General features: G+C 34.7%; 1 protein-coding gene across 5 annotated transcripts; it reads left to right on the forward strand.

Annotated features, from left to right (window-relative positions):
* The first annotated feature begins 171 nt into the window (after positions 1 to 171).
* On the forward strand, positions 172 to 24,306 carry LOC128243787 (protein broad-minded-like). 5 transcript variants are annotated; one of them, XM_052961729.1, is made up of 36 exons: positions 172 to 373; positions 947 to 1,105; positions 1,678 to 1,827; positions 2,034 to 2,220; positions 3,056 to 3,130; positions 3,585 to 3,710; positions 3,934 to 4,009; positions 4,374 to 4,477; positions 4,937 to 4,998; positions 5,290 to 5,431; positions 5,647 to 5,703; positions 5,925 to 6,027; positions 6,491 to 6,631; positions 6,903 to 6,989; positions 8,245 to 8,387; positions 8,846 to 8,875; positions 10,821 to 10,948; positions 11,250 to 11,451; positions 11,792 to 11,889; positions 12,302 to 12,440; positions 13,071 to 13,158; positions 13,520 to 13,638; positions 14,256 to 14,375; positions 15,758 to 15,846; positions 16,340 to 16,456; positions 16,679 to 16,787; positions 17,070 to 17,166; positions 18,633 to 18,677; positions 19,658 to 19,780; positions 20,445 to 20,528; positions 20,871 to 20,940; positions 21,344 to 21,465; positions 22,026 to 22,180; positions 22,600 to 22,740; positions 23,619 to 23,807; positions 24,178 to 24,306. In XM_052961729.1, exons 2-36 carry the CDS (start codon positions 954 to 956, stop codon positions 24,289 to 24,291), a joined length of 3,984 nt encoding a protein of 1,327 aa, XP_052817689.1. In that variant the 5' UTR covers positions 172 to 373; positions 947 to 953; the 3' UTR covers positions 24,292 to 24,306. The 5 variants fall into 5 exon arrangements, with proteins under 5 accessions (XP_052817689.1, XP_052817692.1, XP_052817688.1 ...); XM_052961732.1 differs by lacking the exons at positions 8,846 to 8,875; positions 18,633 to 18,677 and adding exons at positions 9,438 to 9,467; positions 18,203 to 18,217; XM_052961728.1 differs by lacking the exon at positions 8,846 to 8,875 and adding an exon at positions 9,438 to 9,467.
* Positions 24,307 to 25,112: the final 806 nt, after the last annotated feature.

A 25,112-nucleotide genomic window follows, 5' to 3' on the forward strand; every position in this document is an offset into this window, starting at 1 on the left:
AAACTCATTTTAAGTACTACGCTTCGAAAAATAGGAAAAGTATTAGAGTACGCATACAGTACGGAATTTACTGGGATTTTGCATACGGGAACTAAAGTGCATATCAACCGAATTTTGTTAAAATCATTATGATTGGATGTCCGGTGTTTTGTTAGCCAATCAATGTGTGATTAATAAATAAAAATAGGCAAATTTCTGAAGATGGCCGAATTTATAAACAACAACAGAAATAATTTCACTATCACATTGTTTTGAATTAATCCAAATAGGCTTTGTGTTTAAAAGGAACTTAATGCCATACCATCCTTAAAATGGTTCCTTTTAAGAATATAATCGTCATTATTGATTTTAGTTAATTCTAAAGCTGAAAACGGTAAATAGAATTTAATAATCAATAATAACCAACGGGCAACAACTATTAATTTGCAAGACATATATTTAACCATACCTACAAAAGATGGTGTCAGGACATAACGTACTATGGACATTACGGACCAGACATAGTGGACCATATTGTGGGACATTACGGACCATCTATAGGATCATAAAGACATAACGGACCATGATTTAAAATTTTATTTAGTTTTTTTTTATCTTCATTTTGTTTTAACCCATTCTCTTCATATTTAAATAAATACTTCAATATAAATACTTATTAGGATTTGCTAAATTTGATATGACACCTGCTAAATTCCTTCCAAACTAAGTGAAAAACAAAGGATACTTCTTAGTTGATGTATAACAGTCATTGAGATTTTCTCAAACATGCCCGCATATTAAATATATTCATATATAAACATAAAAAAAAAAATGTTTTTCAAGCCAAGTTTTGATTCAGACTTACAGGCTTGTTTTATTTCTTTCACTGTTATAATTGATGTATCTTACTGTGTATAAATTTGATTAGTTATATCTTTGTTTTGTGGTTCTTCAAACCTATTTCCAGGAAAAAGATGGCTATGAAAAATCTGGAAGGAGAGGAGTTGGTTCAGAATCTCCGTCAGCTTGTGATCAGCTGTGAACCACACATCCGGGAGGCAGGCTCAATTGAAAATGTTGAAGAAACACTACACCATCTGGAGGAAAACGATGATAAATTTCACAGGTGAATGTGGCACAAAATATACTTGACTGCAACTTTATCTTGTCACGATCAATACATAAAAGAAGAAATTTTGAGGCCAAGAAATTTCTGTTTGCAAATGGACATAGCATTTGAAGTTTGTTTGCAAATGGACATAGCATTTGAAGTTCAGCATCATTGATGATCATGGTGTTGGCTCTGCCAAAATACCTTATCAAATTTGTATCAAGTGCAACATCCATAACCTGCTCATCATCTTCATACATCAAAGAAAGCCTACCACCACCATCAGCAATTAGCATATTCTCTTATGTACTAACTTATTAATGAGCGGGCTCATACTGCAGCAAGGATCCATACATGTATAATTTGCATTTGTTTCAAATCGTAGCCTTAAATAACGCTTTTTGGAGTGTTGAAAACTTACTTTAAATTTTTCGAAATCACCATTGCATAAAGGCATTTTCATCATGTTTTTATTAGCTGATTGACAAGTATGCTGTGCTAAGTTTATATGGGAACAATAGTTCATTACAGAAATACCATTTTCAATTGTTAAAAGTGAACATTCCATGAAGAAAAATATTTTACAGGTATGAGTTTGTGAGACAATTGAAGAGGAAGATCGAGGAGATTCTCGGTCCCCAGATCGATGAAGAGATTGAAAAACATGGCGGCCACATTGACAATGGTCATGAAACACTTGTCAGCAAAATCACTGACAGAATCATCAAGTCAAAACCGTGAGTAATTTTGTAACTTTGTAATGTAAAAAGAATCCCCTAAACATCTGGGTAACTTTAAGAAAGGAAGAAATCTTCTAATATTAGGTATCAATTTGTTAATGTACATGAATTAAATTAAGAAGTCAGATGAAATTTTTTACATGAAGTTTTATCTAAAACTAGTTACATTTTTAGAAATTTAATATTTTATTTATATATTTCAGTTATAATGATTTGTCAAAGAAGTTGAAGGGCAATGTTCAGGAGGCAGTGACGGAGCTTGTTCGTAATTTTGATGCGGAGTTTGGCACAGGAAAACACACTGGTGATAACTTTCTGCACAGGGATAGACACATTCATCCCTACCACGGCAGTGATGATGAAGACACCATTGACAGCTCATACAACCACGTAGGCAGCAGCTGTGGTCAACTTTTTTAATTTTTTGTCTTGGAATGAGCCAATTTTTGTGCAAATGTCTGGAAACCAGTAATGTATGACAGCTAACAAAGATCAGATCAGTAGTTTTTCATATTTCGTTCCAAAATTGATGTTTTATAGCTAAAAGCGTAACTAACGCTTTAAGAAAAATGATTTTTTTTTGCAGGTTTCAAAACAATTAAGATCTGTTCTATTTTGAGTTATCTTATATTACTGAATTGAAGGCATTGATACCAAAATTAGCTGATTCTAATATAATTTTTTGTTTTCAAAACTTTCACTCTGTGAGAGTGCAGCTTTAACAAAACCCAACCAACCTTTGTTATTTCTAAGGTCTTTGGGGTGATCTCATCAACTATTGTATCATAAGACCTCTTTTTCTAATCAGTATCCCTGAGTAGTGATGAAACTTATTCAAAAATAAATGAAATGATTGAAGACAAAAAATACTTGTGATTTTGAGTGAAACTTTCAATTCAAATTGTGATATTACCGTAATTATAATATCAAACCGATCTTCCTGATACTACAATATTGTGTTGTATGCTCTTTGATAAGATGGCCCCTTAATTCATCCAAGAATTGTTTTGTCAAACTTTACATGCATATTTAGATTTCAATGCACATACAAACAATTATAAGGAACAAATCCTTTCACTTTTGATTAGTTTTTTTCAGGAGAAATGCTCTTTTGTGATAAAGATTTACACATTAGTATAGGCATTATCAATATTTGAGTAGGTGTTTAGTAATTTGCATGATGATTTTAATACTCATAAAACAAAGTTGTTATGTTATGTTTCAGGGAAGCCTGATGTTCATGAAACCGGACTATCTTCAGCAGGTAGCCGATAAAATCAGCAAGAGCAATAATGTCAGTGTAAGTATTCTGCACATGTTTGCATCATTCCTCAGCAAATGGTAAGATAAAAATATTGTATAATATTCACAGTCATTACATCAACAGTTCTGGATCTGTTGATTGATATTATTATACTGGTCACTCAGTGATAATTTTCTACATTTATGTAGTATACCAATACAGTCGAACCCGGTTGGCTCGATTCGCTTGGCTCGAAATCCTCTTGGGTCGAACTTGATTTAAATAACCGGTTTCTTTATACTAAATGTTAGCATTCCCGCTTGCCTCAAATTTTCCGAGGCTCGAGGTATTTTCGCCGGTCCCTTGGAGTTCGAGAAAACGGGGTTCAACTGGACATAGAATTTTTGAAACATCATATCAAGTTTGAATTAAAATAGTTAAAACCAGTTATTGCCACATACATATAGATACACACACTGTCATTTCCTTTACTATCTTTATGGTTGTGTAGACTCGTAGAGATGCCCTCCAGAACTTGAACACCGTGCGTGTGGACGATGTTGTTACCAGCGATGTGGTCCATGTCGTCAAGAAGCATGTCCTTGATGCTCTCAGTGACACTGATGAGCAAATTATGGTAACAGCTTTGTAGATTTAGATGAAAGTTTTATCTCATATTTTACAATTCATTTTCGCTCTTAGTAACATGTACTTAAGCTTTTTATCACCAAGTTTATTGTTTATTTTATTGTAATGTTGAATTTGAGCACTATGATTTAATCAAACTAATTGACTTATTTAAATGAGATTAAAACCATTGATTTGTCCCAGCTACATTCAGTATTGGATTTTTTTTTCAGAATCTGGGTCTGAAATTTGTGACACGGGCCTTCTCCAGCACCTCACCTCATACCAAAGATATCTATACTCTGTTAAGTACGTCCTTACCTTAATTATATTCATCAATCAGATAATCTTTTAAACCTTTATGACTATCACATTAAGTTTTATTTGTTTCTTTCTGAATTCTTTCTGTTGTACACAACAGAATTTGACCATTTAAAAATCACACTTATGTAGGAAATAATCTTCCGCAGCCAAATGTTTAAAACTTGGAATAAGTAATCCACGGTCATCTATAGGCTAGTTTGCACATTTAAAATATTTGATTGGTTAATAGGAATTATACAATAAATATTGACCAATCAATTTTAGCTAACTTTTACCAATTCAAAGATTTAACCAGTGTTACACTCTTGGCTGCAGACCATGTTTTCTAACTGCCATCATGTATTATCAGTTGATCACCTGATCACCCAGTGTAAGGGCAGAAAGAGCAGCCTACCAAAGGTGAAGAACGGCATGGATCTCTCACGGCCAGAAATCAAGAGTCTTCTAAAGGCTGTTAGTCAAACATTTATTTAATCTGAGGATTTCATAAATATTAAGTATTCAGGCATTAAAACTGTGCTGTAATATATTAATAGCTAGTTGTCCCTTTGGAATCTCTTTAGTTTAGAAATAAGTATACGGTTATACATATTTTTTTGTTTTTCATTCCATTGGCATGATAATTCACAAGTGGATGTGCTTGGGTTGAAAAATCCAACAATTTATATAAAAGTGCCAGTTTAGTATCGTTTATCAGCTGGGCCTTTTGTATATCTCAGTAAGAGAGTGCTAAGAAACTCGGCATTTTTATTTGTTTTTCCTGACCCAAACTTGGACAAGTTAGTAATTAGAAGTTGTATTGTAAAATTACACATACACATTTACAAACTGTTACACATAGTCCAGCCATGGATGCTATTGAGATTTTATTTGGAAAATTTTCATAAGAAAACATGTGTGTATGTATTTCAGTTCCGACTGATGAATGAGTTTCAGCTGGAGACAACCAACTACTGGATAAGATACCCGGAACAGTAGGTCCCTTTGTGCTACTTCTCTCATTCGGCTTATTAAGACGCACTTCAACAGTAATGGGTTGCCATTGTAGAAAAATTCACACCATCAGTTTAAATGAATCTTAAAAATGTCAATCTTGGACTGATGTAAAAGCTAGTAAAGAACATGGGCGATGAAGCATCTCATAGTATCACTTGTCTGCCATTGTGCCAGTTTTTTATGAGAACAGATTGAGTGTCCACCTTAATGAAAGATGTCACAGTATGTGCTGTTGATTTTGAAATTCATTACCTGCCCTTGTATGTCAGTTACCTGGAGGAGGTGTTGAGGAGCACGCTGAGCCTGCTGTCTATTCACCACACGGGCACAGCGGGCATGTTCCAGGTCCTCTCTCCCATACACTTCATGGCTCTCCTCGACACACGGGCACAGTGGTTCATCAAGTGGATGGTAAGGGCTTGTGTGAATATGCGCCCATGCCCAATAAGGGTAGACAATAAGCGTGAATCCATTTTCATAACCTAAACATTATTTTCATCCTACCGGTATTTAAGTTTTTGAGTCAATATTCATTAAGAAAATTATGTAATTCTTCAGTATGAAGCTTGATGAACCTGTCTGTGTCTGTGATTTTCGTTTACATTTTATATTATACTGTTTTGTAGCATGGACACTTTAGCAGAAGTTTTCTCCTGGAGCAGCTGACTGACTACAAACCTTTTGTAAGTTTCCATGTAAATAATTTAATATATTTAGGAACAGGAGAAAGTATAATATACATTGTATGTTTATTATTATATTCCCTGTTACATTTTTTTTACAAACAGCAAATGTAAAAATGCATTTAGGTTGAATTAAACTGTGAATTGCATTTGCTGCTTTTGCTTATACATATTCAACAATCCCTATGTTACTTGTTCAATAATTCCTATGTCTCCTGCAGGTTGAGGATGCAGTAAGACACTGTCTGGAGTTCTCCGCAGCCAGGAAAGTTCCCTTTGACTTGATGAGTGAAATCTCAGACAAGGTCTCTAAGACATCTTATGGTATGATGGCTTGAAAAAAATAATCTTTATTTTGAAAAAGATATTTGTTGTAGTTCAAAACTTTAATATGGTTAAGTGACACTTGTTATTGTTCAGAAGAACCATTTTTTATTTTTTTTAAAGATGAAAAATATACAGTTTGATTACTTCTTGCATCATTTATCATTTTATTTATTTTGTCAAAGCCTTGGTGTCATTGTCAGCAGTGGATTTGTTGTAGAGCAAAAATATTACCTTGACCTTAACTCATAAATCAAGATATTCAATTGAAACTTGCTATAACTCTTGCTGAAGACAATACCGGAGTACTCACATGTATAGATAATCTCATAACAATATTAATTGTTGAGTTATGCTCCAGCAATAGTAGACAAGGTTTAGATTCACACTTCGAGGCCCATTTTAGCAACCATTGTCTACCATATCTGATTTTATTAATTCTGAGTTTCACTTTCCTGAACAGCTGAGAGCCGTCGCTCCTACTACACCGGTGCAGAGCTTGAGTATGCCTACTTTATCCATTCCGTATGTGTCATAGGCAAATTGCTGTGCTTTAAAAATGGCAGGAAATTCTTCCCCATCAAACTGAAGGACTCTACAGAAGGTACGCTAACAAATGGGAGTAAGTCAGTGTCTGTTAATTGTGACTTGCAATTAAATTTACTTTACTTTATTCTTGAATTGTGATGCCTCCTTATATGGTGCAATCGAAACAACAGAGTCAGACCCAGTAACCAAAATACCTGGATGATTGTGTTTAAAAGCCATAGAACTGAATTCAGTAAATAACACATACTCTGTCTTACTTGGATATTTAATAAAAATGATTATCACCTACATGTATCATTCATTCTATATGGCATCTTACTTTACAGATGTGTCCATAAAGAAACTGATGGTTGCCATGGTGTTAGTGGTGGTCGATCCTGGACCAGTCTTCCACCAGCAAAGGTCAAGCTCAGGTAATGGCAAAATACATGTAGAAGTATGTAGTTTTTAAAGGACATGATTAGATATTGACACAGCCTTGTATGACCCTGTTTATGGATTTAAAGTTATATCCTCAGTAATCATCAAAGGATATATATTTCTCCCACCTCAGATAAGTAGATCCATTAATTTAACCATGCTAGAAATTCTTATCTTGCCCACGGGCGAAGATAAAATGCCCGTATGGAACTTCTTTTAATGGTCACCACATTGTTATTACCTCCCTTGTTGAAGACTGTCGTCTGTAGCGCATCATGGAAACCTTGTCTTGTGGCAATATTTAGAACGCTAGTTAATTATTTCTCGCTTCAAATGTCACCAGAAAGCAGTTTTCACGCACCTTTCAAGAAAAAATGCTTCACTCTTCTTAGAACTATTTAAAGACCGATCAGACCATTTACATACTCTGAATCACTGCGCGAATATCCATGACAACCACGAATTATCACATATCCGTACGCAATTATTTTCACTAAGCACAAAAGAGTTCCAGCAAAAAAACACATTTTTACTTAATTTTGTTTAACTGAGGTGGGAGAAAAAGCATCTACCATAGCCGCTCGTGTAAGATAGGTTCATCCCGACCCTCGCGCATGGTGTTTTGCGGAAACTCGGTAAACCTTGTTTCCGCAAAACACCCTACGCTCGGGTCGGAATGAACCTATCTTACACTCTCGGCCATGGAAGATACTTATAATCTCGCTAAATGTCAACACAAATGCCTTAGTTATATTATTACACACATGTCTCTAGCTATCTACTGTATGAATCCAAAGATTTTATGATGTGTTTAAAACTGAGATCTGCAACTTGACTCATTCTTGCCTCACTTACTGAATCCTACTAAATTGTTCATCTTCTAACTATGGTATTTCTTCTCCAATCATTTAGAAAAATGAAAGTATTTCAAGTTTATTATGATGTTGTTGTAGCAGAGGGTTACCTTTCTGTCTGCCATGCAGATAAACATTTACTCAAGGACCATCATACTACTTGTTTTACTTCAAGCATTTACCATGTAAAGCCCACCACATTTCTCCCTGTTTCTATGCAACCGTTGCATCTCAGATTTACGACGTGGGGGGCTGGTGGCAAAATTGTTGAAGCGTCTGTGCTGCTTGGAGCAAGCATCTTTAACTGCAACAGTATTTCTTGAAAAAATTTGTGAGGCAAAAATTATCTTAAAACATATCAAGTTAGTAAAATACGTACCGTATACCATTGAAGCCGAGATATACGACCCTGCCCGGCTGGTGGCGGATGTGCTGAAGGGTTTGTGCAGCTCGGAGCAGGCTAGTGAGATCTGTCTTTTCAAGGACGAAATCACCAGCACCCTCCTCTCTCCCATCTCACACTACCTCGACGTCGCTGTAAGTACTGGGGTAATAAGAGGGATTATTTTACGCTTGGTTTTGGCTAAGCTCATCATTATTTCTTACTGGTACCTGACTTAAAAGATTTAAATGTAAGAAAAATAACTGAACTGAACAATAAGCATTTCAAAAACATTATTTTTAAGGCTAAAATATATACATTGATGTTTATTTATACGTTGAAGTTTTGAGCACATTCGATAAAATTGAATTTCTGCTGGACTGTATTCTTTATGTCCAGTGTTTCTGGTAACAGCATATTGATAAGTAGTACTGTCTTCTTAATCTGTATGCCAATCTTATTTCAGAACTGTTATTTTTTTCATTTCTTGTAGAAAGTAATTTCTTTAGTTATTTTGTAATATCCCGTACATATTCTTTCTTTTTTTCCCATAAAACCATATTTATTGCTATTCTCTCAACCAGAATAACCATGTTGTTACTTGGTACTTTAGTACTGGGAAGAGAGTGGGTTTGAAGATGAAGTAAGTGCAAGATAAATCCATACTTACCAACATCTGAATGGAGAAATCATAAAAGTAGACATTACAGTCTTAAATTTGCAATCTGGGGAAACAGTTCAAGGCTGATTGTCTAGTTGTATGGTCCACAAATGTTGGCAGTATGGTTTGATTCATTCACAAGTTTGTCTGTGAGAGTCCTTGTTTGTCTGTACGGCTTATGTTTAAATGCTTAACGTAAATTTTACACATGACTCAGAAAGAAATCTTAGTTGTTACATCAAGAATTTTATTGAAAGGAGATATCAAAGATATTGCACTGGATGACATTAGCTGTAGCTTATAACATGGACTGAGGAAATATAGTAATATTTCTCAAATCACTTGTTAACTAGTTTCCATACAATAAGTTTATTTTTTTTGTATAATCTACATTTCCCTCCAATGAACTTGCAAATAGGCTATAGATCATATTATGTTCTATTCTAAATATTACATAAAATTATTATTGATGATTTATCTCATCACTTTAAACTATTTAAGGAAATTGTGATTCTCTACTTATGTGTGTTTTTATATTTATAAGTTTTTAGAAAAGCATCATTTCCCAAAGTTTGTAAGTTACATTTTATAGGAAAAAATGCATGTTTGTATACTTGTATGGAAATGGGCCTTATATCCTGGCTGGTAGTAGTTAGAGATAGTTAGAGATAGTGAATGTTGCTGCCTGGTATATATACAGAATCATGTATTATATTCAATATTCACTGAACAAGAGATGGTACAATCACTCTGTGTATTCCTAGAATAGAGATTTTGTTGTGTTTATAAAAACTTCTAAAAACCGACAATCTGCCGGTCTGGACTGATTGACCATACCAGACTGATTTCAGTAACAGAAAATGGTTTAGAGAAACGGTCTGAAATTTGTTCATGTTAATTATATTTTCTAAAATGACTTTTATTTTATTTTAAATGACTATAAACTATAAACCAGTAATGGAAGAAAAGGTTGTTATTTACAAAGAAAGGGCTATTAAGGGAAGATAGCTGATATTTTTGTCTTGTTATTATTAATTTATTCCCTAAGTAAATAGTTATTAATGATCACCAAGAAAATGTTTGCCAAATTGATCATATCAGTCTATTTTCTTTAAAATAATATGTGATGATGTTCATAGTTGATCATAATGAGGTTTTAATAATTGAGCATCAAATTCTATTTTCTGATGAAAACATTTTTCTATATGATACCAACTATAAAGTATTCTAAAGTGATAACATATATTCATATCTGTGTTATATGATCAATGTCCTTGTGTCTTTTTGCTTCTATTAATCCTGTCTGTCTTTGATTTAACTTTGAAGTATTTCAGTAGGAAGGTAAATGTTTGTTTTATAACCAATCAGATCTTGTTAACCCTAAATGTATTTACAAGTGGAAGTAACTGTGAGTACCTAATGCTAAAAGTATGGTATTTTCGTATGCTAATCTCATGTGTTGTCTGTGTTCCCTTTCTGTTCAACCCACATTTAACTCCATTTTCATTATTCATTGTATGATGTAACATTCATAGTTTTACCCAAGCCATCGTTACTTCTGGATAACAGTAACATTTTGTAAAAAGATTTCAGCCTAAAAGTAAATATAAGTTTCGAGATACACAAAGCCCCACAGTGGTTACTTTTTCTGTATGCCACAAATGTATACAGTTTCCTAATAAATCATTTTAGCTTAAATTATCTTTCTGTATGCATAAACAGTATGATTATTATGTTGATAACATTTATACTTTTGTCTTATTTACTTTTAATCTGCATGCAAAGCTTCTTAGCATTGAAACCTTTCTAAGCTCTTGTAGTCTCATTAACAGAATTACATCCATCACACTAAGGTCACTTTCGCTAATGGATACTCTGTGTATGTGAGAACCAATTACCAATTGTGTGCCTCCTCCCTCCTTGCTAGGAGCACCAGGCCCCAGATGAGAAGACACTGCTACACGTGGCTGACATCCTCTCTATGATTGCGTCCAGTACGAAGGGACGAAGACACCTCATGTATGGGGAGAAAAAGGACATCTTCTCCAGAACCAAGTATGCCCCTTAGTTTTATCTGGTATTTATTTGCAATAGGATAAAGTAAATATTAGTCACTCTTCATACTTAATATATTTGCCCAAAAATTTATAGTTTAATGTGGATTATGTTTTAGTTTGGTAACATTCTATTTTGAAAGAAACGGAATGACTATATTCAATTAACTTTTGTTTAATTTTTAGTATCATAATTTTGGAATAAAAGAAGACGAAACATATGTATTTAAGTGTACCATTCAAATGTATGGAAATATTATAGATATAACCCCAAAAATTAATTAAATGCTTGTATCATTCAGGTCATCAGCAGCCCACATCATAGCAGAGTTTACCAAGAAGGCGTTGCTGCGTGAACTGCCGCGGGAGGCGGGCCAGGCCCCCACACATGCTGTGATTGGGGCGTACTTATACATCTGTAGACAGATATACAACACCTGTGAGGGACTACTTGTCCTCTATCAGTATGAACTACATAAAGTTGTTGCTGAAACCTGGAGAGATGTTAGTCACACTGCTAATTAATATAGACCATTATAAAGTCAGAAATCCTTTTGCTAATAATTCTAAGCGCTCTTACGACATTGCTTATATTCTTTGTCATGTTTAATATTTCTTGTAAAAATGTGAATGAAAGGATTTTGATAAAACCATTTTGAAATGTGTTCTTACATTATCCATGGTGAAGAGTGTACATAAATTTGCTGTAACGCTCTTGTTATTAAAGCATAATTGTAATTTTCTTGTTACTTTCTGGATATTGAGACCACATTTTATGTAAAGCTTTAATGACATAATTTTCTTAATGCTCTTTTGTCCCATATACCTGTACCTGTATTTACAGGCATCTCGTGATCTGGAGGCAGCAAACACACCGACGCCAGGGGACGATGACAGCTCCAGCGACAACTCAAGTATCACCATCAGGGAGAACTATGATGTGTGAGTAACTGACAATGAAAATCGTCAGATGTTCATTGTTTACAAATCAGTACTTTTTTGTTTCTTTCAAGTTTTATTGAAATTAATTAGTTATAAACATGCACCATTATGTGGGCAAAATTGCCAAAAATATAAGATATGACTGGTATAGCTAGTACCAAAAATCAATTTTAGTTTAAGTTATTTATTAAGGTTATGAAGTTTTATTTTCATTGTAAGTAAGATGCTTATGCCATATTCTACCTGACACTGACTGTACATATGGTAATCACTGTATTTGAATGCTGTGTGAATAATCATGCTGTAAGCTTTGACATTTTGTGTCAGCCATACTGAGCATGGAATTGACTGTTCATACCGATTTAGCCATATTTGTTATGACTTTGACTGTATCCTGTGTCTGATGTTTCAGTGCTGCATGGGAGGACACATTGCGGGACAATCTGCTGAACTTTGCCAGCACAGCCAAGGGCATTCTCCTTCTCCAGCAGACTGGGGCCCTCAATGAGTGTATGGTCTACATGCACACAAGATACGAGAAAAAACTGCAGGTAACATTTCTGGACCCATATTCACTAATGCTTAGTGACCTTTTTAAGGATTGATCACATTTTTTCTTGTGTTTATGCTGTATGAACGCAGTACGGCACGCGAGCAAATCCCATGAAGCACGCTAGAAATATCAATACTTATATTTACATTTTAAAAGAAATATTCATTATGATTTAACATTAGCATCTTCTGCAATTGAGTATTTATTTTTAAAGAAGTGTGACAGACAAGATACATTTGTATAAAAGAAAAGCTGATTTGATTACATCGTATATATCATTGGTTTGATGACGTCGCGCTTATCCAATTGGAGAATAATATTAAAATAAGAAATGACGTCATATTACCCTGCGTGTTATACAATATAAATGTCAAGTTTTATCTTCACAAAGGACTAGGCGAATGTAAATATTTCTGCATGTCCCAGTTCAAATGCCATCAGTGGCAATATGCAAACATGTATTACCAAGGCCAATAATTCTAGCTTGAATTGTTTTCAAGTGATCATTCTCAACCGCTTGGGAGAAATGGAAAAGCGTTGTCTGCCTCCTGTAAGGCTCTAATTGGTATGAATCTTGTTTTGACATTGAATGGAGAAATAATCTGCAGATATTGTGTATGTTATATAGGTGAGCAAGTGTGAGAAGTTTGGTTACGGCTACATGGTGACCCAAGTTGCCACTACAGCCCCAGGAATGGCAGCGCTGCAGAAAACTGGTATGCCTCTTTGCATATCTTGTGGTTGTGTTGTTTGAAAGTGGGTTGGTTGGTCTTGTTGTAAACTTAAATGATTAACAACGTTGTAAGAAGTACATGTTTGTATCTTGATTGTTTTTTGTAAAGGCACATTTTATGTGTAATCAAAAAAATATCGGATTCTTTTCCTGAAAGTACAGCATTAGTTCTTGTTTTTCAAAATAAAGGTATACCAATTTAAGACATAAATTTCAAGAAGTCTTGTATTTTACAATATATATGATTTTCTTATTCTTAAAATGTAATTCTTGAAGAAAATGTTTTACATTTTGGAAATGTTAACCTGCCAAGCATAATGACATGGTTACTTCTTCTGTTCCAGGATACATGAAGGCCTTGATTACGGAGCTATGGGCGGTCCTGGAGTGCGGGCCCAACGACATCACACTGTTTACTCCCACACACTGGCCTGTGGACCCGATAGACAAGACAGTACATAAGGTGAATGCAACTTGTTTTTAGGGCTTGTTGTTAAAATATCTGAACGGTTTATTTTTGTTAAATTAATTGACTCAATTGTTTAAAAAGTGCTTCATCCATTTTGACTGGAAGTGTGTACGCTTGTTGTTTTTTTCCTATAATTTTTATTGAGTAAAAGAATCCTTTGTGTCAGATACTCTTGCAACATTTTTTTGTGACAAATACATGATTATGGGAGCATCTGTGTCCTCAAACTTGAGACAAAAAATACTTCCCTTTATGAGACGTCATTCAAAAAGTTAAAATTTCTCTGTTGTTGGAATCCATATTTTATTTTTAACTTTTAACAACATTATTTGATGGAATCTTTTTAACATATATAGCATATATACATATACGTATGTGTTAATACTGGTCGCTATTTTTCAAAATTAGGATATAGATAAAATCCAGCTTCAATAGCTGTCATGACAGAGATCTTTTCACTTGTCAAGTGATATTATTGCATAGGGGATTGCTGTGTCCTATGGACACAAGTCCTGTTTCCTTTATTTCATAAAATTCTTTTCTTTCTTAGTAAAGCATCAAAGAAAAAATATCCATGTCATTATATATTTGAAACTCCATTATGTTTTCAGCACCTGATCCGGATTCTGAATGTTCTGTCTTCGTTCCCTGCAGTGTATGAGCTGCTGGCAGACACCAGACTGCCCACCAAGCAGGCGTACGGCTTCCGGGAAATTCCTGATACTATGGCAGTAGGTGTATAACTGTAACAGTAGCTTTTACATCAATAACATAGTGAAATACTGGTGATGATTAATGTAGATAGGAAGTATTGCTGTCAGTTTATATGATATTGTGATTCGTTTCATTTCTTGAAACATTGGATATAACTTAACATTTGTATATGCATGTACATGTATTGCAGTTTTTATGAAACATCAAACAGACAAATTTCATACTGAATGTGAAATGCATTGCTTTTAAAGGTACTGTCTAGATAGCTGCACAAAAGAAACATATTATGCATTATTATGTATAACTCATTTGACTTAAATGATCAAAACCCCCAAAAAGCGTGCTTTGTGTAGAGATTAACAAATATTAGTAATAATCTGGTGTTTCTTTTTTAACTGAGGAAGTTGTGACCACATAGCGATTATTTGAAAACCCCATTTATTAAGGCTAGTATGTTTTTGTCTACCATATACACTAGGGATGGCAACGAGTAGTAAAATTGGTACTCAAGTACTCAGACAATCTTTTGATCGAGTACTCGGGTTCTCGATTACTTGGAAAAAATGAATTTGTTTTCAGGAAAGACAATATTGTGTATACATGATTCCGGTATGATGTATATTGTGCGTTAGTCGTATTATTGGTCATTTCATCTTTAAATTAGACTTTCATTATGTACTTTAACAGAAAATTAAATAAAAGGAAAACAAATGCTGTTTCATGCTTGATAATAATGAACGAAATACTTCGTACTGTATTATTGTTGTTTACCTCATTAATATTCAAAATTCTTGATTTAAGATATCAACCAATCAATTGTGATAAACATTGCACAAAATAGTTAAAATACGCCCATTAAGAAATCTATGCTCGTAACGGTCGCTACTCGTTTGCTCGTTAGCGTTCATTGTTTAGTGAAGTGTCTCTAATTGGTAAACAATAGAATTGTATAGGTGAAAGTTCCGCTATCAAAACTTCGCTAATTGAGATCAGTGCTAATTGGAAATAGGGGCCTTTTGTTGACAGTTTGCAACTCTCAACTAATTTATTAGGGTCTATTGTGTACACAACAGGGATAAGAGGGACCATAAATTGTTCTCTTGGCAACTAACCAGGTCTGTTAATTTGTCTGTAAATCGTGTATTTTGTGATTTTATAGATTTTTTCCGAGTACTCGAGTAGTGATTTGGTACTCGAGTACTCGGACGTTCGATCGAGTACTCGAGTACTCGGGTACTCATTGCCATCCCTAATATACACAAATCAAATGCTTTTTATGTCTTGATCATTAAAGTCAAATGAGGTAAATGTAATGCATTAAAATTAATATGTTTCTTTTGTGCATCTACTATCTAGACTTTGTACGTTTACGTGTAATGGACACTTACGTACATCCTAGGGTTTGATGGACCGTGTGATTTTGATGGACAGCCCAGCCAAGAGCCACTCCCTCTTCAACGTTGAACAGTCCCATGGGTTTGGTCTCAGGTAGGAAACACAGGTTAACAAGTTGTCACCTTAAAGCAAGTTCTCAAGATCTGCTTCTGTGTCTGTATACGATTAGTGAAGTTGTAGATGTTGTACCAGTGCCTTCATATGTAACAATCTATCTTATTGGATTTTTTCCCATGAAACAATAACTGCAGAGCTATAAATACAACTTGATCAATTTCTTGATCGCTGTCACATCTGTTTTATAAAGGACAGTTCATTGAAGCAATATCTTAATTAGGTTGCATTTTAGGGTGTTTGTTTATACTAATTAATTTACCATGGTAAGCTTCATTGTGAAGATAGAAATAGGCTGAATTAAATCAATTATCTTGTATACCAGTTCTGAAACTCTTCTTGAGGGGCCAAGAAAATGTGACCCTGGTCAAGCTTGAACTCACAGTCTCTTGGGTGAGAGGCTGCACTTTTACCATTAGACCACTCACACTGTCAAGGTTATTTCAGGGTGTTGAGTGTACTGGTATTTCAGGGTATTGAGTGTGCTGGTATCGTGCCTGGACTCCTTTCTGCTGCTGCAATCCCAGTACCAGATACAGGAGAAGCTGCTGGCAGCCCAGACAGACAACCAGGCAGCTAACAAGAACCAGTATGTGCACATTCCTTCTAGGCAGCTTTTACATTTATAAGAGAAAATTAAAAAAACACATTATAATAATGACATTTTACAAATTTAGATTACTGTAAACTATTGTTATTTTTAGTGTTTGAAATACACAACAATCTTAATATCTTGCTTCTGTTTATTATGGAACATGACTATAATCGTCTAAACCTCTCCAAATGCTCATTTTTATACCTGTGTCTACAGCAAGGAGATTATCGTGGACATGTTATCGGTGGAGCGGAACAACATTCTGGTGCGCTCGTATCTGATTGGTGGACCATCAGAGAGGGTGTTGCCCAACAGACATATCGATGTATGTTGTCTCCTCTGGGTTCTTTGTCTCGTAAATATCTTGTACTATATTGTCGACAATGTTTGAAAAAAACCCACTTGATTATCATTCATAAGACAAGTTACCTGCTTGAAATTTGTTTAGAAAGCTTGTATAAATAATAATGATACAGAACTGAAGTATTCGAGTAAATAGAATTTTATTACGCTTTAATGAGGGACTACATATGTATTAAAGCTTACATGTAGTATTTATAAGTATTATCTTACAACTTGTAACAAACCAAAATTTCTCCATACCTAGGATTCAGGAACTCCATACAGTTTTCCGCTGTTTTCGTCATTCCCGATTCCCCGCGAGTACAGTCCCAACCTTGGAGGGAGGTCAGCCATGAAACAAGGTCAGTCGCCATCAAAGAAAAACTTTCATTTGTAAGCCCAGAAAAATGAGTAGTTTTTCTGTGGAAGGAAATAGCAGTTAAACAGCCAAACAAACGCTGTTGGCAAAATGGTTTATTGTAATTTATGTGTCCACAATTTATTTTGCAATCTCATCTTTTAGTTGTATCTATCAAAGTTGGTTGTTTCGTTTCACAATGTTACTTCACATACAGTTTCTACCCACAGGCTGGATAAGAGTGTTTTCATGAATATTGTTGATTTTAAAGAATAAAGACCCTAGGGGGCTCAAATCTCGAAATGAAAGAGTCAATTTTGATTTGGTTTTGTTTTATTTTGTTGATTTAAGCTGCATGTTATTAGCTATTGATCATATTTTGTGTACAAAGCTTGTGAATTTAACATTAACACATTAACACTCGGGGTCTGCCATCTGGCCATGGGATCAGTGTCAACTGCTTGATGCCGAGCTGCCCTGATTTACATATTCACAGCTGTTTATCAAATGAAGATGAGTAGAACGCAGGTCAAACAAAAATGATGTATATGAACTTGGCTTCATTCATCGACTTGTATTCAAATGCTTGTTTTGTTAAATAAATTAGAAAAGGGTGAACATAATCAGGTTTTTACGTTATAACAATTGTTGAAAACAATATTCATGATTCAATCATCAAGTTTTCTTGGTATCACATTAAATCAAGTTTCATCATTGACATGTATGTTTTGGTGGCAGATATTGTGTTCAATGCATATTAATTGCATGCTGTTCTATGTGGTTGCCTAGGTACACATTTTAATACAGGATTATAAAAAATAATATAATAACCTTAAACTATGCATTTAGAGTATTATGAATGTCAATAACAGCTACTTATATTGGTGTGAAAAAGTTGACCATATTGGATGTTAAAAATTAAAAGACCAAGGATGATATAGAATTTTATTTTAGTATTTAATGTAGTTAAAACTGACCATAGTACCTAGGCCGCCATGTTTTCATCTCCAGGTACTCACTGTTTCACGTTTCTGTCTTAGGTCCCCTGTTCAAAGGTAGTGGTCATCTCCCTTTTGTGATTTTTTGCAATTTGCCCCTCCCCGTTATATATGTGTAAGTTATTCCTTTTGTCTATATGTACTTTCATTTAGGCTTTTATTTAACTAATATTGCCTTCCTCTGATTGAGTGAGCAATTTGACATATTTGGCAAACACATTATGCTCTTGAAAGCATTAGATAGCATGCATATCGTTTTTCACCATTTTGTAATGTGCATGTATGAACTATGAATAGGCAAAAAAATTGATCTACATTAAATCTATTTATTTTTCAGAAAAGTTTGGGATTTTTTTAAATCATCTTTTGACTTCCAAACAAGTCATTGGCCCTCACCTTTGTCACGCGGCATTTTTTTGAAGCACTAACACTGTTGTTTTGTTGGCTTAAAACCTTACTGTGAATGTTGCAGGGTTCATTTACCCCACCCACTTTCAGGCTCCGCCTGGCAAGAAAGGTACCAGTATCCTTGCTGTGCTGTGCCATCCTTGAGGGAATTGGCTGTATTTTGTGTCATCTCAGCTATATACATATATATGTATGATGGTCGGAGGGTTTAAACTATTTCATACTTTTATTTTCATGATTGGAAAAATATTGGCAGTTAACTTTTTATTATCGGGTTTGAAAATTAATTGAAATAAAATCTCAATACAGCCATTTCTCCAGCATTTGGAGGACCTGTTTGAGCTTATCTGCCAAAAACCTTTATGAAAATAATATTTGCAGATCAATTTAAAATGTGAAAATTTCAGCAAAAAACACTGGTCGATCTTCTTTGTCCCCCACTACAGAGTCCAATGTGTTTTTATTCCAGCAAAACGGAACATACTTACGGATGAAATATTCATTTAACCCAATGTTTGCACATTTTAAGAGTTTATTTCATGTTATCACAGTGGCTAAATATTTTTTTTAAAAATAATACTGATTGTTTTACTCATCATATTGGTTTGTGATGATATTTTATTGGATTCGACAGTTGTCCACAATGGTTTTATTCCTTTTTCCTGAATGCTTTTAATTTTAGAATATAATTTTTGCTTCCATATATATCTATGCCTTTTCAAGCAAAGCTTTGCATGTTTCAATAGCCAGAAAGTATTTATTTATCATGGAGTTATTGTCAAAACTGTAGAATTAATAAAGAACAACGAAGACTGATGTTAAAGGTAGAAATGTCCTTTTAAAAGTAATTGAAATTAAATCAAGTATTTTGTCCGTTTTCATTCAATCTGTTATTTCCACAAAGAGTTACATCCCTTTGTTTTGTAATTGTAAGTGGTGTGTTAAATGTCGGCATGTTTTATATTACCCAGAATAAATTGAGCATACCTTCCTAAGATAACTGAAAACATTACCCAGGAGTTGGTAGTACTAATGTTCCTTGTTTATTTATCAATTTACTGATATTCCTGTCTTTCTCTGTTCATTTAGACAATGAGTTGACTGAGTTCCTGGATGCACGGAAGAGCGAGAAGGGTCGTGCATGGCTGGACAAGTGCCAAACTCTGCTGACAAAGTTCCTTACAAGTCGTGGAGACCAGGTGAAAGGTGCAGGTATGTTGTGCATAGCCTCGTGACCAATCATGCTATAATGTTCCATGAATCTTAAGTCCTAGTATTCATCCAAGTTGCCAAAGCAGACTGGTACCTAGGTCAACACCATTCAATGAACTTGAATTGCATTTTTTTTTATAAAAAATGCTTTATCACATGACATTGTTTCTTTTGAGTGTAATACAATAATTACACATTTTCTAATAATACATTAGTGTAATAAAACTTGACTTTGACATCATTTGCCCAAAAATGCATTTTTGAGTGTAATACAATAATTACAAATCTTCTGATATTACACTTGTATACAAAAAATGACCTTGATATCATTTGCCCTCAAAAGAATTTAGTGTGAAGCTTTGTTTCATTTTTCAAATCAAATCATCATATTTGGTGACAAATATGTCATGTGATAAATGAATCTTACAATTGTCACCAAATGCTCGCTTTATCACATTTCCTAAACTTGTTTCATAAAGTTTTGAATGAAATGGCAACTCATGTAAAATCCTTTTTATACAAATAAAACATTACGTTTGTGATAAACAAGCTGAAATAAATTGTTATGTCTTCTAGACCAGTCCATATTTGTCCAAGTATCTATGTTTCAACACCCAAGCAGTGTAGCGGCAGAGTGTTCTACATTGAACTCTATGTATTGCAGTGATTCAGAAGATTCTGGAGCAGAGTGTCAACAAGATGTCCACCATTCCTGAGGAGTCTGTGTTTCCACTCATGCAGTTTGGAGGTGAGCACAAAACATGTTTAATATGATATAAAAATATTCTGTTATATGATATATGATCAGTTATTTTTGTAATTCCTTTGGCTATTCTTGTAGGCTAATTTTGCATGATTCCACTTCAAGTTATTTCATTTTATCTTAATTAATGGATACCTGTATTGAACACCACACCAACAGCTAAGAGAAGGTCTATAGCTATATAAAATCTTTGCTTCAACCACAGAACACAAATTAAAGAACTGCTTGTATTTTCACTAATCATGATGTAATAGGCATTGAATAAAGTTGTTTCAGGTGCCATGTAAATACATGTACATGTAAATCATATCCCCCCCCTCTCTGCAGGTAGTGACAGTGCTGTGAAGGCAGTGAGCCTCTCCCCTCTGCAGATGCTCGGAATCAAGATGGCCATCAGGTATGTGCAGACATAGAGTATGTGTTGTCATCTTTTCCTTAGATCACAGAGGGCTGATTGTTGTTAACATCATCAGTATTAACTTTCAAACCATTACTTCTCTCGAAATTTAATGGATACACTTGTGATCTGCTGTATTTCTAACATAATTTGGGACAAATGTTTCAGCTGTACTTGTTTATATTTAAATATGTGAGCATTGCAAATGTTGTTAACTTTTACATTTTTCTGAATAATTGGCCCATGATCTTACATAATCTGAAACATTACATTGCTTACATTTTGGTCTTAGTATGGAGTGTTACTGTTTTTGGTGTATTTTTGTTCGAAAGTCATACACATATGTGAATGTCTATAGACTCTATGTGTTTAAGCCTGTAAGCCCCTCCTCTGTTTCCTGCAGGTATGGTATCCATCTCAAGGCTGTGCACACGTCGTCTGATGCGACTGACTCCTTGACATACCTTATACGTCAGGTGAAATACTACCTGGAACAGCAGCAGAAAACTCCAGACTCACAACTCAGTATCCTTCTGGCTTCATCAGTGTACTGGGGTGTTTGTACATTTTTAACCCTGTTCTTTAGTCAAGTTAAAATTTTATCGCCATATTGTCCATAATAGAGAGTTGAAAAGTATTTTGACATAAGTCAGAATTTAACTTATGTTTTTCCCTAAAAAAATAATGATTTCTTCTTTATGCCAAAGATGTATTTAAATATCACCCTTCATTGGACAAAACCAAGTACTACTTCAGTAGTTTAATCATGGTATTTTTAACATTTTAGGATATAAATGATATGCAGTGATCTGTTTTAAATCTGCTTGAGTGCATCCCTCGTACTCCCATTTTTCACATCCATTGGTTCAGAGCAAAATCTGAGAGTCCCAAGCATTACTTTGTGCATATATTAATGGAAAACAGTGCATCCGAGGATTCACATATTTGGGAAAAAAGGTTATTAAGGAAAAATAATGAGTATTGAACATTGGATGCTCTGGAAAATGAATCACTGGGTATGTACTTTGTATGGAAGACAGAAAGAGTTGTTTTTGTTTATTATCAATTCCTTGACCACATCCTAGAGTATATGAAAAATGGGTACCGTGGCTTTGACTGGTTTGCAGCAACCGTGTTCCTCATATTTAACGGGAACCATGACAAGGCCTGGGACTTCCTGCAGGGTTTCTCCACACTTGGCGCGTCTGGCTACCTCTGGATTCCCAGACTTCATGCTTCAGTAAGGCACAAAATAATCAGCATGCTTGCTTGCTTCTGTGTTCTTTTAAATTGTATTTTGAATCCATGCTTTTTTTAAAAATTGGGGACTATGCGACAGGTTGTATATAATGCATGTTAATCATAAGTTTTTGGCAGAATTATTAATGACATAAAAAAGAAAGAACTACTTTGTATTTTTCATCCGGTTTTATTCTAAAGTTAGCTTGTAGGTGATGTACATATATATTGATGGTCATTACCAATTTACCAGTATACAGAAACTTTGTCTTAAATTTATCTTTCATGATTCAATATTCTGATATATTTTAAGGTTTTTGATAATACATTTGTACCATTATACTAATGGGCACAATGAGGGCCACTGGCCCTTAAGACTTACCGTTTGAAATGTATATATATATATGTACACATGAACAGGTTCACCTCCCCTCTGCACTGAGTGCAAGTGGGATCCACCCACTGTTCTCCAGCACGGGACACAACATAGAGTTCATCCTCCAGATAGAGCTGCCCCTCGTCTCCTCAGCCTTCAAGATGTCTGGATTCACACCTGCACAGGTCGGTCATATGAATAGGGATGAACAAATGTAGTAAGGCCATGAACAAGGGCTCCATTACCATACTTTATAATACCAAAATGAATTGGAAGATCGTAGCCTATAAGGGTCCAGTAATCAATCCCATTTATCATACTTTTTTACATGTTGGGTACCTCATTCTAGCACAGGTACGCACACAAGCGTACAACCAAATGGAATTCAATTGTGCTTCCTTTGTTTTGAAGGATAGTTATAGCAATATTCATGCATGAAACATTGTTTGCAATGTGTCTTCGCATTAAGTCATTTAATAAATAAAACATGTGATAGCAAAAAAGAAATACCGTTTCTCCTTTAAACAAATTTTCATAATTACAAGCTTAAAATTGCTAGATTTTCAATGTGTAACAAACGCTTTTGGTAAAATGCAGCATTTACTTTACAATAACATTATATCACATGTCTGAATTTCTTCTAGCTTCTAATGCATGAGGCTAAGTAGACCCCCCCCCCCCTCCTCAGGAGTGGCCATTAATTTTCTAGTAAAGGTCACCTTTGACCTGACATCAAAATTAAAAGAGGTCATTTACTGACCATTACCTACATGTATGTGTGAATCAAGGTTGAATTCGCTATAATTATTTATAAGTAATTGATAGGAAACAACAGTGTTTCGAAGACCCTGACACCACCAAACAAAGTAATCCCTATGCTTTGCCATGCTTTGCAGACAAACAAAAATGTGCATGTCTCTTAAACAGATACCAATCATACTGATCATAAACTTTCAACTTTTCATATTTGGTTTGAGTGTTTTGTTTGAGTAAACTATATGAATAAGTATAATGCCATATACTAGTTCCAACATGTAATCTTACACATGTTCCTTTATATCAGATCTGCCAGCACTGGATAACACAGTGTTTCTGGAACTACCTTGACTGGCTGGACATTTGCCACTATGTGATCACGTGTCTCATCCACGGGGTTGACTACCAGGTGTATATCTGCGTGGCCATCCTCCGACACCTCCAGCGGGACATCATGTCAAACATGCAGACTCAGAACCTCTTACTCTTTTTAAAGGTATGCACTATTTTCTCTGGTAAAAAATGAATAATACTCTACCTTTTTCACTGTACCTGTGAGGTGCTGTAGTCTTACAATTTTTTTTTCCAGTTTATCTCATCTATTCGTTGATGATATATACATACTGCATAGTATGTTGTTGTTTTTTGTTCTTATGTTTTGTTTATTTGAACTCTTTTTTCTTTTGTTCCTTTATCTTTGGACAAGATTTGTTCTGTTTTTTTGAAACCCATCTTATTTAGATATAATGTTCTTTTTTTGCTATATAATTGAAGTTGTTACAATGTTATTTTATATGTACGAAAAAAGTAAAGGTACCTTTGAAAAACAACAACACACACATTATTTTCTTCCTGGTATATTACAGGAGGAGCCAATCAATAACTTCAAGATCTCACAGAACCTCAAGTATATGCAGGACCTGGAGAAAAAATACCGCAAGATTGTCCTGCCTGACATGCTTAACATTACACGGCCTTGAGCAGTGGGGCAGGAGGAAGGAGGGTGGGGAAAACAGGATGTGTATGGGGGGGGAGGGGGGAGGTAGTATTGGAGAGAGCTCAGTGTCCATGGGAGACGTATTCAGTACAGGGAAGATTCTGTGCGAAGGGATGTATTGTATCATCAAGATGTGTTGCTCTGTTTAAAAGCTATAAACTTCATGATCGAGAATGAAGTGTTTTAAGCCATTGATTTTTTTATGCCTATGGATTTGTTTATCTGGAAAATCCACTAGTATGTTGTATGTGTAATGTTTTGTAGGATTTAAAAATATATATATTATCGTATATTGCTTACTTAGCCAATGTTTTGATATAAAAGGTACACGTAAAAGTGTTATGTGTGGCAGTGGTCACTAATGTTATACAAGAATTGAGGATACAACAGTAGATTTCCAGAGACTGTTACAATCAAATAAATTGTATGTGAGGTTATGCCTCACATTGATTACATGATCACACTTTGTACAAATCATGGTGACATTTTGTGATATACGCATTTCATTCCATCCTTGGTCACTCGTTTTGGAGATGTGATATTTTTGAAAGATATTTTAAAATGTGCTTTAATGTTGGAGTAGAGTAAAAAGTTTTGAAAATCTTTTGCTGTTTTTGTTTACGATGCAAAGTTATGAATGGTGACTTTCAGTGGACCAGTAGTGTTCATACAAAGAAAAGCCCTGCGAGAAATGCCAGCACGTTTTTCCCTGTTCATCAAGAGGCATAACTTGGAATATATATTTGAGTTAGAATGACCAGAGCAGCTATATTGGGGGCATTTTGCCATCGTGGACATGTGCAC

Source organism: Mya arenaria, chromosome 8 (assembly GCF_026914265.1).
Source record: "Mya arenaria isolate MELC-2E11 chromosome 8, ASM2691426v1".
Classification (NCBI taxonomy): Eukaryota; Metazoa; Mollusca; class Bivalvia; order Myida; family Myidae; genus Mya; species Mya arenaria.